Source organism: Ursus maritimus, unplaced genomic scaffold (assembly GCF_017311325.1).
Source record: "Ursus maritimus isolate PB19 unplaced genomic scaffold, ASM1731132v1 scaffold_1, whole genome shotgun sequence".
Taxonomy (NCBI): domain Eukaryota; kingdom Metazoa; phylum Chordata; class Mammalia; order Carnivora; family Ursidae; genus Ursus; species Ursus maritimus.
Genome location: NW_024423343.1, coordinates 21,691,118 through 21,704,276, shown reverse-complemented (window position 1 = coordinate 21,704,276; position 13,159 = coordinate 21,691,118). Strand labels below are relative to the sequence as shown.

At 35.5% G+C, this 13,159-nt stretch overlaps 1 protein-coding gene across 1 annotated transcript in view; it reads right to left on the bottom strand.

Annotated features, from left to right (window-relative positions):
* Positions 1–13,159, bottom strand: part of ABCA12 (ATP binding cassette subfamily A member 12) — a 173,952-nt gene that overhangs the window by 86,977 nt on the left and 73,816 nt on the right. The window contains exons 7-9 of the mRNA XM_008690501.2: positions 11,548–11,726; positions 5,462–5,574; positions 173–248 (exon numbers count right to left, since the gene is read on the bottom strand). Coding sequence (XP_008688723.1) covers positions 173–248; positions 5,462–5,574; positions 11,548–11,726 — 368 coding nt within the window. The remainder of the gene's footprint in view (positions 1–172; positions 249–5,461; positions 5,575–11,547; positions 11,727–13,159) is intronic.

Below are 13,159 nucleotides of genomic sequence, written 5' to 3'. Positions count from 1 at the left end.
CAACCTCACTACATTCAGCTATGTCCTTTCCTTCGTCAGCCAATAGTGGATTTTTCTATTTCAGTCTTACAAATTGATAAATCAATTACGTTTATAAATTGTGTTGATTGCTTATTCAGACAAGTTACCTACTAGTTTACAAAAACCAACAGACCAACAAAGACAGACTTACTGTGCAGCCAGGCTGCTTGGGGATAGTAACTGCCCATCTTCCTCATGCCACAGATGTGTCTCATTATCAGAGCCACCTACAGAAATGACATTTATATAAGTAAGTGCTTAACATACTTGCTTCAAGGATTTATTTTTCTTAGCAAAAATCATCACAGGTAAATAAATGGGAAGAAAATGCAGAAAAATCTACAGACTTCCTCTTCAAAGGATTTTACAAAAGATATCTATGCTCTTTTTGTTGGAAACATTCATGATATTTACAGCTAATAGATGCCTCATTATCAGAATAACCCCAGTGGTCAAGCACATGCATTTCTAAGAAATTCTTTCTCTCTCAAAACGTTACATTATTTTATCCTAAGACCTGTATCCGCAGATGACTCTTGTTGAATACTATAATGCAGATTGTCTACCATGTGATTTGTTTAACAAATGAGGCCCAATTTCAGTCTTACAGGTCACTGGATTTTTTTGCCTTCAGTTGTCAAGAATGTAGCCTTAGGCAACATCTGCTATCACTATCTATATTTTCCATCTTTAAAAAGCAGCCACTGATTTCAACTGAATGCAGCTGTGAATGCAGATTTGCTCATATTAACAGAACCGTTCTGAGTGGTCTCAAATAATATGAAGGTTCAAAGTGTGGAAGGCAATCGCTAACTAAGAGAAACCGTAGGGGAAGGTCTAATTCAACACTGTCAATTGCCCCTCGAAGTTAAATACGTTGCTGATTCAGCTTGCCACATAACATTGCATCATAAAAGAGTAAGTGTGCAACAGTATTCACATGAAAAATTGAACATGAGAGTACTTTTAATGGCTACTGCATAAATAAAAATCATAAATCCAAACCTTTCATTCAGCCCCTTAGGGAAATGGGATCAATTCTTGTAGGCCTCTCTTGAGATACTACTTATTCCTTATAATCCAGTATATTTCAGTGCTGGTATTTTTAACACTGATCCAATTTCTTTCAATAGGATATTTTATTACTGGCATTAATAATTCCTCCATTGTCCCTGGTTAGTATGTTCTAAAGGCTTTCCATAAAGGTCCTATTGCAAAACTATGCAATCATCCATACTTTTCTGGTGCTGATCAATGAGTTTATTTAAATTAGTACGTGTGTAAAAAAGACTATCACTAAATGGAAGACCTCATTGTCCACCTCTTTATCAGTGATGTATGAGTAATGTACCATTCCTAGTACCTGGCACAGGGCTTTTTCAGTTTTCCTGTTCAGCAGAGCAGAGTTTTCCTGTGCTCTGCTCAAGGTACAGCTGAATTTTATCACTCTAGAGATAGCAATGCATCAGTGAGTTAAAGAACCAAGAATGAAGATATCCAGAATAAATAAGACTAATTAATAATGGTAATACCTATTGTTTGTTGGCATGCATATATAGATGAATCAAGGATAGGGCTCTGCTGAGATTTATACATTTGCAATGTAAAAGTATATAAACCATTTTTCCAAGATCAAATCTTGCTCAGTTTGAATTCTTATGTAATGCTGAGGAAGTTTATTAGCATTTGTATACTATATGGTTATGGAGTTTCTCTTCCTCATCAAGCTATTAAAATGAATAACTAATAGAAATTAACTTTGTACAGATCTTGACATTGATTGACTTGGCATTGTGTAGGGACCCTTCCCGGCCACTTTTCCCTCTGGACTATAAAATACCTTGGAAGAAATCATGTACTAAACAGACTGGAAATCTTTACAGATCTTTAAAAAGTAAGATTTTACTTCTTTTTTATTTGTAGGATTAGGCATAATTAAAAATGGCGCCCATAGACATAGAAATCTAGTGCACAGATAACCTCTTCATCAGTAAGGATGGCTTTCCATTTAAAGAAGTAATTTCATATATTTACTACTTTGCAAAAGAGCAAACTTCAATGAGTCACAAAGATAATCTCTGTTCTCAAAACTCAGTGTTTATAAATGGAAATACTAAAGCATATTAACTGGGGCAGAGCTGAGAATTAGATCCCTAAGACAGGACATTAGGAGACAATCTTCTTCCATATTGTCAGGGTTGCTGAGTCGTCTCCTAAAGAAACCTTAAAGAGTGTTGAATCTCAGACAGGGGATGGGAAAGGTTTGTAGGAATCAGAGCAGGAATGGGGGGATGGTTGTAGAAAAACCTATGTGGGAAGGAATCTGTCATGATGAGTCAAACTCTACAGTGGCTAAAAGTGGGAGCCATTCTGAGATCCGATGATGGCAGGTACTTGCATGACCACAAGAAGTATCATGGAATCAGGTGTGTGTATGTCCCAGAAAGTAAATGTGAGTAAGGCCATCTGGCAAAAGAGTTCAAGGCAACTGGTTTTGGGGACAGACAGATCCAGGTTCTAATCTCAGTTCCGTCACTTGCTAGGAGGTTAACACAGGCAAAGTGCCCAGCCTCCCTATGCCTCAGTTTCTTTGTCTGTAAAATAGAATAATAATTCTATCTCATAGATTTATTTTCATGAAGAAAGTGATTTAAAATAGTAGAGCACTTGGCATTGACACAAAAAGTACTACCTCTTATTTTCCTTCTTTGAAAGAGTGGTATGAGACTTTCGAAGCTACCTGAGCTCTGTCATATACAATAGATCGCCCAGGCAACTATGAGGGAGATACCACCCCACTCCTGTTTAACTGAGTACAAAGCAAAGGAGAAGTGTGCTGTTTTCACAAATACTGCTAAAAGCCATGAAGACTAAGCACCAGGTGGCCTTGCCAACATGGCAGGTATCTGTTCCTGGGGCTAGAGACCCCTGAGTTGTTGAACTAGGGTCACTGGTTGGGCCTTAAATGACAAGTTTTAATTCCCTGAAGAATTCCCAGAAATACCTAGAAGAATTTTTCAAAGACCAGAAAATTTCTGCTCAAGCAGGTAGGGATTTGGGGCTAATGACTTTCAGGAACTTACTTTAATGCTATTGTATTAATCTCCAGACTGATGAAGTCACAAGTGTAGGAAATTAAAAAAACAAACGAATGTAAGCACCTCAAATTTTATAAACAGCAACACATTTCTTTGAATGTATTTCCTGGTCAACCTGACCATCCAAAGACATGTTTTAATACATGCCAAAATCATTAGCATGTGCATAGACATAAGACATGGCCATTCTTTGGCAAAAATAGACAAGGCAAGAAACAACAATTGTTGGAGAGGATGTGGAGAAAGGGGATCCCTCCTACATTGTTGGTGGGAATGCAAGTTGGTACAGCCACTCTGGAAAACCGTGTGGAGGTCCCTTAAAAAGTTAAAAATTGAGCTACCCTATGATCCAGCCATTGCACTACTGGGTATTTACCCCAAAGATACAGACGTAGTGAAGAGAAGGGCCATATGCGCCCCAATGTTCATAGCAGCAATGTCCACAATAGCCAAATCGTGGAAGGAGCCGAGATGCCCTTCAACAGATGACTGGATTAAGAAGTTGTGGTCCATATATACAATGGAATATTACTCAGCTATCAGAAAGAACGAGTTCTCAACATTTGCTACAACATGGACAGCACTGGAGGAGATAATGCTAAGTGAAATAAGTCAAGCAGAGAAAGACAACTATCATATGATTTCTCTCATCTATGGAACATAAGAACTAGGATGATCAGTAGGGGAAGAAAGGGATAAAGAAAGGGGGGGTAATCAGAAGGGGGAATGAAACATGAGAGACTATGGACTATGAGAAACAAACTGAGGACTTCAGAGGGGAGGGGGGCGGGGGAATGGGATAGACCGGTGATGGGTAGTAAAGAGGGCACGTATTGCATGGTGCACTGGGTGTTATACAGAACTAATGAATCATTGAGCCTTACATTGGAAACCGGGGATGTACTGTATGGTGACTAACATAATATAATAAAAAATCATTAAAAAAAAAAAAAAAAAACAAAAAACAAAACAGTGAACTGGAAAAAAAAAAAAAAAAAGACATGGCCATTCTTAAATACTGAAAACTGATCTGTACTGTTCACCTGGAAAAATGTTTTGATGCCTCAGTTAATTAGAAGTGCTGCTTACTTCTCTGGCTTCTAAGCAGACCACTGATGGGCTTTTGTCCTTTGTAAGAATTTTTTTAACTTTATCCCTTTATTTTATAAAATTATAAGGTGTGAATCTGAAGATGAAAAGAAAAAGAATGGTAGGAAGAAACTCACAAAGTTCTCAAGTCTTCAAAATGCAAATAAAAAAAATGTAGAGGAAATAATTAGTGTTTGTTAGTATACAGTCTGGTTTTCTGGCCTGGACTTTTTTTTAAAGAGCAAGCATTTTTTCCCAATGTTTGTCAAGACCATTAAATTCAATAACAATCAATCTTGCAAGCTAGTCATTAATTCTGTAATTGTAGATATAAAAAATGCTCTAGCCTAACAGAAATTGGTTTCCAATGGCATGTTAGATGATCCAATGAGAATTCTTCAAAGCCTATCCAAACTTGCTATCCATATGAAAACTAACAGTTTAATGAGCAAGAGTATAATGAACAATCAGCTTGTGACCTGATGCTCTCAGGATACTTAATTTGTAATCCAAAGGTAAAATCCACATATTTGAAAACTGACAAATCAGCTGAGAAAACGTAATTCTAAACTCATTCGGAAGAGGTAAATGTTAACCATTTTATTTGGTAGTTGGAAGTAGAGATTTATTCTTTATGGCCCTCAGTTTTTGTCTCTATGTGTCTGTGTGTATACATCTGTGTATTTGCATGTATGTGGTATATAATGCTATTGTATATATGCAAAGGCGACATTGTATGACTCACTAGCAACATGCCATAGCATGTCTTACTGGGAATGACAGCAGATTTATATCAATCTATTCATATGCTGATGTTCATCATGTATTTTCAAGATGGCTCACTGAGGGACATATTTTTACCAATGAAAGATTCATCCCAATTAAAAAGCCAAAATTTGGAAATGAGGGTAAAAATACTGCAATTCAGTGTAGGCTTTTGTTCCAAAAAGTGGTAGAAATCTATTTGTTGAGGCTTGGTCCTCATATTTATTTTACATGCCAAGTATAAACATAGTTTTACAAGCTAAGAAAGATCATTTCCACCTAAATATAAAAATTCTAGAAAGTCACAGCCTCTTTTTCAGCCATTTCTCCCTCTCTTTGATTAGCTGGACATCCAGATTTAGTCAAGGCATATTTGCCTATCGAAGAATAGTATCATCTACAAATGATTACTTCAGTTGCACTCTGTTTTATATTTCTAAGAGGCTTCGTGTCCCGTAACTGAATAGAGTTAGGTGCAAGTACAATACCTTGAGCTGGGGAGTCCAGAGTGTACAGCAGATGTTTAACAGATTTATGGAGAGTTTTGAAACCTTCGTTAGTTGTGACACGTGGATAAACCTTCTGTACGACCAGCAGCGCACTAACAAGTTGAAAAACAATTAAACCAGATCGCATTTCAGGGTTTGCAGACAAAAACGAAAGGTTAATTCAAGGAGAAAATGGCTACAGTATAGAAAATTATTCTTATAGCATAACAGACAAGATGCTGCTTTTGTCACTTAATTACTTGTTTGTCTGTTCATCCACAAAATCCCCCCCAAATGTTCTTGGACCAGACAGAGCGTTTTAAGATGTTTCCCAGATTCTAAAGACTCGGGAACTCAACAGCCTACAAGTAAGGGAGTAAAGTTCACATCAGTTGTTTCTGTTAAGACTAAAAGTGGTTAGGAATAGCATTTTTCCAATGCAAAGTTTCCTTTTTTTTCTTTTTAAGGGAAAAACTAAGTATTGGAAATTATTTTCATTAAAAATGATTTTCATTAAAAATCAACCCCAGAGAGAAAGGAACCTGTTTCAAGAATAAAAATTATTTAAGCATTTGATTAAAATTTATTTTTGCTAAACAAATGGTAATGTTCTCGAAAAAAAAAATGGAGCTTGTCCTAATTATAGACAGCATTCTAATCTCTAAGTGTTCCATATGCACTACTCCAGGGGTAGCTCAAAAGTAATAGAGACTAACTGGCATTATCTTCCTAGAATGTTTATGTTACAAGTAAGATCGGTAGTCTGCACTGTCCAAGGCCAATCATAAAATTCACTTATATTTGAGTTCATTCCATATTTTCAAAAATGAATTTGTTTCTTACGAAATCTTTTTTATCCATTTAAAAAAAGTTGTCACTGTACATCTGAATTCCCCAAATACTGTGATTTATATCAATAATCTAGGGGAATGCTTTAACTTATATGAGTAATAACTAGAACAACAGGCTTTGTTAACAATCTGCCATCATAGGGCTAAATGTACAAATTAGCTAAGTTTTTCCCTATGTATCTTCATCAACTAAAGGCTCACTCCAGCAATAGATATTGTATGTGCACATACTTTCATGGTTTTCTACAATATTTTTGAAATTTTTAATATTTAGATTAAGGTCATTTAATTTCAGTTCCCTAGCTATGAATAACAGCTGTATTTGGAAAAGTAAACTTTTTAAAAAGATTTTATTTATTTGTCAGAGAGAGAGCACAGCAGGGGCAGCAGCAGGCAGAAGGAGAAGCAGGCTCCTGCTGAGCAAGGAGCCTGAGGACACTGGGATCATGACCTGAGCCAAACGCAGATACTCAACTGACTGAGTAACCCAGGCGTCCCTGGAAAAGTAAACTCTGAGTGTCTTCTAGTTTCTAGTATAGTATGAGGTACACATATAGGTATGTGCATATGTATAAATAAATGTATATATAATTTTATTTAGTCCTCTAATAATTCCATGAAGTCCACTTTATTTGCCCTGTTTTACAATCAGAAAGCTAAAGCTCAAAAAATTATACATAATGTAGACAAAGGTTACCCAGCTATTCGTAAGTACAGCTGATTTTGTCTAATTTCAGAGTTTATGTTCTTTCCATTCTACATCTTGCCTCTGGCACAGAAACTTTGCCCCAACACTGCTGGGCGGGGAGAGGGCAGAACATTTCTGCACAGAGCCCACGGGCATTGTTAACTAGTTATTGTGTTTGGCCATAGAGGCACAGCTGTGTTTTTTTCATCTCTGCTCTATATACATAACAGTGGATACCTCAGGCATTTTTATATTTGCCCTAAGAACCTCCTGGTTCTCAGACTTTGGGTGCTTCTGAATCCTGGTGACTGTGGGGACCAGTTAGATGGTCTCAGGTTATAGACTTCTGCCAGCCTTCTCCCAAGCTGGCCCTCCGCCAGAATCACCTGCTCTGCTGTCTCATAGTAACACCTTCAAAGACTGAACAAGTGGCAATCTCATTAAAACTGTGAACATTATTGTTATTAATATCATTAATAAAATGTCAGTAGAGTTAATTCATCATTTTCTAACAAAACGTTTAACTTAAAAATAATGATACCCAGCCCTCATACTCTCTGAAATCCTTTGAACCATTTATTGATCAAAATGTTTTTATTTTATTTCATAGATTTTTCCCTGCTCTTTATCGTATAAAAATGGAAGTTATCCAAAAAAGTCATCTTATAAGTAAAGATAATTTTATGAAAGAGTTCTCATGATTTGTATTTCTTCACAGCTTTCTATAAATGGTGACAAGCACATATAATTTTTCCATATATACTTCTTGAATTTTTTGAGATTGCTCATTTTTGCTAATTTCTGTCATGAGATTAACATTACGTAATCTGGTTTTGGTGATGGGTTAATAATGATGTATAACTTGGGGTGCCTGGGTGGCTCAGTCATTAAGCGTCTGCCTTCAGCCCAGGGCGTGATCCCAGGGTCCTGGGATCGGGCCCCTCATCGGGCTCCCTGCTCCACTGGGAGCCTGCTTCTTCCTTTCCCACTCCCCCTGCTTGTGTTCCCTCTCTCACTGGCTGTTTCTCTCTGTCAAATAAATAAATAAAATCTTAAAAAAAAAAAAAACATGATGTACAACTCAAAAAAATAAAAAGCTGTTGAAGAAAATGACTGAAGTTTTTGTGGGGTTCCTTTATCTCTATTACTTGATCAACAAGGGTAAGATAAACCAATGAGAACTTAATTTGGTATACAGTAATTTATGTGAGGAAATTATGGCTCTTAATAACACTAACAGTTTAATAATAATAAAAAAGATTTATCTTTAAAAAATGGCTTAAAAAGGGCTCTCCAACAGAAATATAATGTAAGCCACATATTTAAATTTTATAGTAGTCATGTTAAAACAGTTAAAAGAAACAGATGAAATTAATTTTAATAAAATATCCTATTGACCCAATCCATCCAAAATATTATCACTTCAATAGCTAATCAATATCAAAATTATTTATGGAGAATCTCAACTCAGATGCTCAATATTCACTGAAAATATTTAATCTCAGGGAGTGTGGGTGGCTCGGTTGGTTAAGCAGTTGACTCTTGATTTCGGTTCAGGTCATGATCTCAGGGTCCTGGGAAGGACTGCTTGAGCCCTCAGAGGGGACTGAGGAACTCAGACGGGAGTCTGCTTGAGGATTGCTCCCCCTCTCCCCCTCTGCCCCTACCCCTGCTGGTGCATGTGCACGCTCTCTCTCTAAAAAACATAAGTCTTAAAAAAAAAAGAAAATATTTAATCTGTATTTAGATTTCATTATAATGACAGATGAAAACCATTAACTGAATCAAATATAAGTGTTTAAAATTTAAATAAAGTTAAAAATTCAGAGTTTTAGTCAAAATCCACATTAGAAAGCCATATTAGATAGCCAAAGGCTACAGTATTAGAAAGAACAAGTGTATAAATTAGCAATAAAAAACTAAAAAACTAAATTATTTACAACTTAAAAAAAGAGTTGTTTAAAGTCAAATGTCATTTACCTTTTTTTTTTTCCGGCGCGGGGAGGGGCAGAGGGCGAAGGAGAGAGAATCCCGAGCAGGCTCCAACACGGAGCCCTACACAGGGTTCAATCTCACAACCCTGAGATCATGAACTGAGCCAAAATCAAGAGTGGGATATTTAACCTACTGAGCCACCCAAGTGCCTGATATGTCATTTACTTTAAAATATTTGAAGCTATTTCTGTCTTCTTTTTCATTATTATGTAGACTGGTTTACGACATTTGTCATCATTACCAGACAGCATGCTCTATTGCATAATGCTATATAATATGTAATAATTTTATTTTAAATTTTAAGATAATTAAAATAACCACAAAAAATGACCATCCTCTATAATTTACTTCACTAAAATAATGCCTAAAATATTTTATTTACTTATTTATTTTTAACCCTAAATTATTTTTTGGATCTCCTATGTTCTATAGAATATTATTTAGTGGAATTTTTTTTATTTGTTGTTTCTTAACCAAATTTCATTGAGGTATAACTCACACACAATAATATGCACCTATTTTAGGTGATAATTCAGTGACTTTTAACAAATGTATATACTCTCATAGCCACCATGCTAATAATATATGAAGCACTTCAATAATCCCCAGAAAGTTTCCTTGTACTCCCACCAGTTGTTCTGGGATCCACTGATCAAAATTGTAACACTATAAATTATTAATTCTATCATTTGAGAACTTCATATAAATGGGGTAATATCTAGACATGCAGTAGGTATTATTTTTTGGGGGGGTGGAGTGTTTACATTCTTTTGCCAGCATAATATTCATAATATTTATTTACATTATTGTGTGATTTGGTAATCTGTTTTTCCTGTTGAGTAGTTTCAATGTATAAATGAACTATAATTCTTTTGCACTTCTATTTATGGATATTTGTTCTTTTCCCCCAATTTTTAGCTATTACAGATAAATCTGCTGTAAACATAGCACACAAGTCTTCATGTGGGCATATGTTTTCATTTTCTTGGGTAAATATCCAAGAGTAGAATGCTACATCATATGGGCCTACTGTCAACTTCATTAGAAGCTATCATATCTTTTCCAGAGTTCTATTTGTTCTACATTTTTTGCCAACAATTGGGGGTTGTCCATCTTTTAAAATTTTATCCATTCTAGTGAGTGTGTAGTGATATTTTACTGTGGTCGGATTATTACCTTGACTCTTTTTTATTGCTATGTTGTATGATTCAAATGATTCTCCTTTTGCTTTAACTGATTTACCTGTTTGCTTGTTAAGACAGAATATAAATATGAGCAAGAGGATGAAGCGCCAAAATTCTGGGTGAAAAAAATTACCCTATGTAATAAAATGAGGACCAGTCTAGAGAACCGAACTTCTTAATATCTTGTTTCTTTTGTAATTTACTTATGATGGGCTACTGTGGAAAGAGCATCGTGCTTGGATTCGGATTCCTTGACTTCAGGTCCTGTCTCTGACACTTACTAGTTCTTGAACCTTGGGCAAGTCATTGGAAAGGGTTTGTTTCCTCTTCTACAAAATGGGGATATCTGTTGTCTCAATTTCAAAGCATTGTTGTGGGATCAAATGAGATTAATGTACCAACATAAGGTCTTATTACAAGGTCTTTGAACAAACATAAGCTCTTGGAAGCTTTCCAAAGAATATGAGAACACTCTCTTCTGGTACCTCAGACATTAGGGACAGAATACATTGCACTCTTAATGACACACCAGAGAGGCAGCCTGGATTCTGGAGTTAGAAAACCCAGGTTTAAACCCTCCTTGCTGTATAATCATCAAATACTTAATTTTCATGACCTTCTTATCACCTCATTGACAAAGTAACTAATAGTTTAGTTGTAGGATTTAATGTGGTATATATAAAGGGCTCAGTAAAGTGGTATGTAACAGACACAATAATTGATAGTTGTTGATGTCGTGTTGTTGTTGTTCTTTTTAATGCACATTTCCAAATTAACTAGACAGGAGTCAAAGTCGAAACCTAAGTACAAGTCCATTAAATTTTAAATGCTGGCTACAGTCTGAACTTTTTTATAAGGAAAGTAGCCTTTAAAGGGGGTTTCTCCTGCAAAAATAATTTCAAATATTTGGTCATATTATGTCAAATAAAGCCAACCCGATATGCAGGTTTAGAAAGAGCATTTATAGGTTGGCTGCACATGTGGGGAGCCAACCCCACTGAGGCAGCTCAGTTTAAAACTCCAACCAAAAGGTTGTTTTATACTGGATGGTATCAACTCAAACCCAATGGGACAGCTTATTCTTGGGCATTTTAAATGCTATATGCAGAGTTCTGGTTGTCCCTGAATGAGCCTGAGCCAATTTGTAATCTACTACTGGTCCCGTTACACACCTCGTTTTCAGAAGGTCTGCAATAACAACTGACAATAGATTTGTTAAGATTAGCGTCCCTCCTCACTTCCTCATATACTCTTGGATAACTCTGATGACTGCAGTGTGTGTTTCTTCTTTGCTTCACTAATGCCCTAAATAATAAAAAAATTTTAAAAAAGACCTATTTGTCCCACTTCATTCTTATATTTTCTTACCTGTTTGCATTTCGAAGAACATCAAGTAGACTGCTTAGTGTTGTATCATTCTGGAACACATTTGGAAAACTGGAAAGAAGCTGCCACACAGCGGTCTGCTCTTGGACTTGTGAGAAGAAGGACAGCATTTTGACTATTTCCTGAAATACTGTCTTCTGGTTGTTGGGATCACTTGATAGCTTACAAAATGACAGACAGGGCAAAATGGGAATGCAGTATTTGTAATCACATGGCGTACTGTTCCAAAAGCATTAAAAATTTAGATTTTCACGTAATTCTGATTGTCATATAGTTTTAAGTCATTCTTTACTTGGAAAAATTATAACCATTTCTAATATCCTTAAACATAATTGGATTTTTTCCTATACCTCCAGAAATTTTGGTTAACAGAGCTGTATTTATACAAAATATTTTAAATTGCATTTTTGGAAATAAAATTGATTTCTTAAAATGAAATTAGCTTCTGAGTAATGTTTTTGCTTTTCCCTAGGATCTGGTTTAGGACTTCTAGACATATCTTCTCTGTATCTATTAGCAGACTTTATATTATTTATTATTTGGGTTCAGAACCCTTAAATCTACATATATTTGCTAATATAATTACACATACACACATACTTAATGGAAGAAAATATTTCCAAAGTTCTGCAGCCATACCAGGAACTTTAGTTATAATAAATGATTTATAGCAAGTGAACCTATGTAATAATCACATCTTACATTATTAGCAAACAAATAAAAACCGTGACTTCTGTTCCTGCTCTGGATCATAGGATCCAGCAAGTACTTTCAAAGTAAAGTATTTCTTCATTACATTCCCACCCAAAGTAATTTTCTTAATAAACTCATTCATACTGGTAAAGTCAGGCTTTTGCTCAGTTGTAATTCTAGTTCTTTCATGCCGAGAATGTGATTTTTGAACAATGTATTCTTAAGCATACATTCTACCCTACATGACTACTGAATTTGTTTAGAAAGCATTTTAAGTGCTCTGTGTTGAATTTGGGTTATTATAACAGTGTCTCTCATCTGGTGCATTAGAAAACTCAGATTACTAAAGGTAATTCAAGCATTCTGGTACTTAACAAAAATTACAATAAAATTCAGAGAATCAAGAGGATAAAATTTTGAGAAAATTCTCAGTGTTTTTGTGGTCTTTCATTGTGTGTGGGGTTTCATTAAATAAAGACTATGGGTGCCTTCTTTGCATATCGTAGTTTAAGAATAGCATATAAAAGTGGTCATTACTACTTTACAGTACAAAGTCCTTGTCCCTAATGTACAATGTTTTGAGGAGAGGGATATATTGTTTCATCAAAATTCAGCTTTTCAAAGTAGGTTTGAGGTTAGTGAGAAAAATTAAAAAGATAACCCATTATTCTAATTTCTGAGAGTTATATGGCTCCAATAGTTAAATTATTAAACTGACACTACCTTTAAATGGAAAGCAGACATGACTTAGAATTAGATATTGTGTGTGAATCTCTGTGTGAGGAATCCATGCCAAGGGTGAGCAAATATTCCAGTCAGCATTTCCCAGTCCATGTGGGCTATGGACTTAACTCCAACTTAAGATCAATCACTTTGTGGATACAAGAATGGAAACAATGCA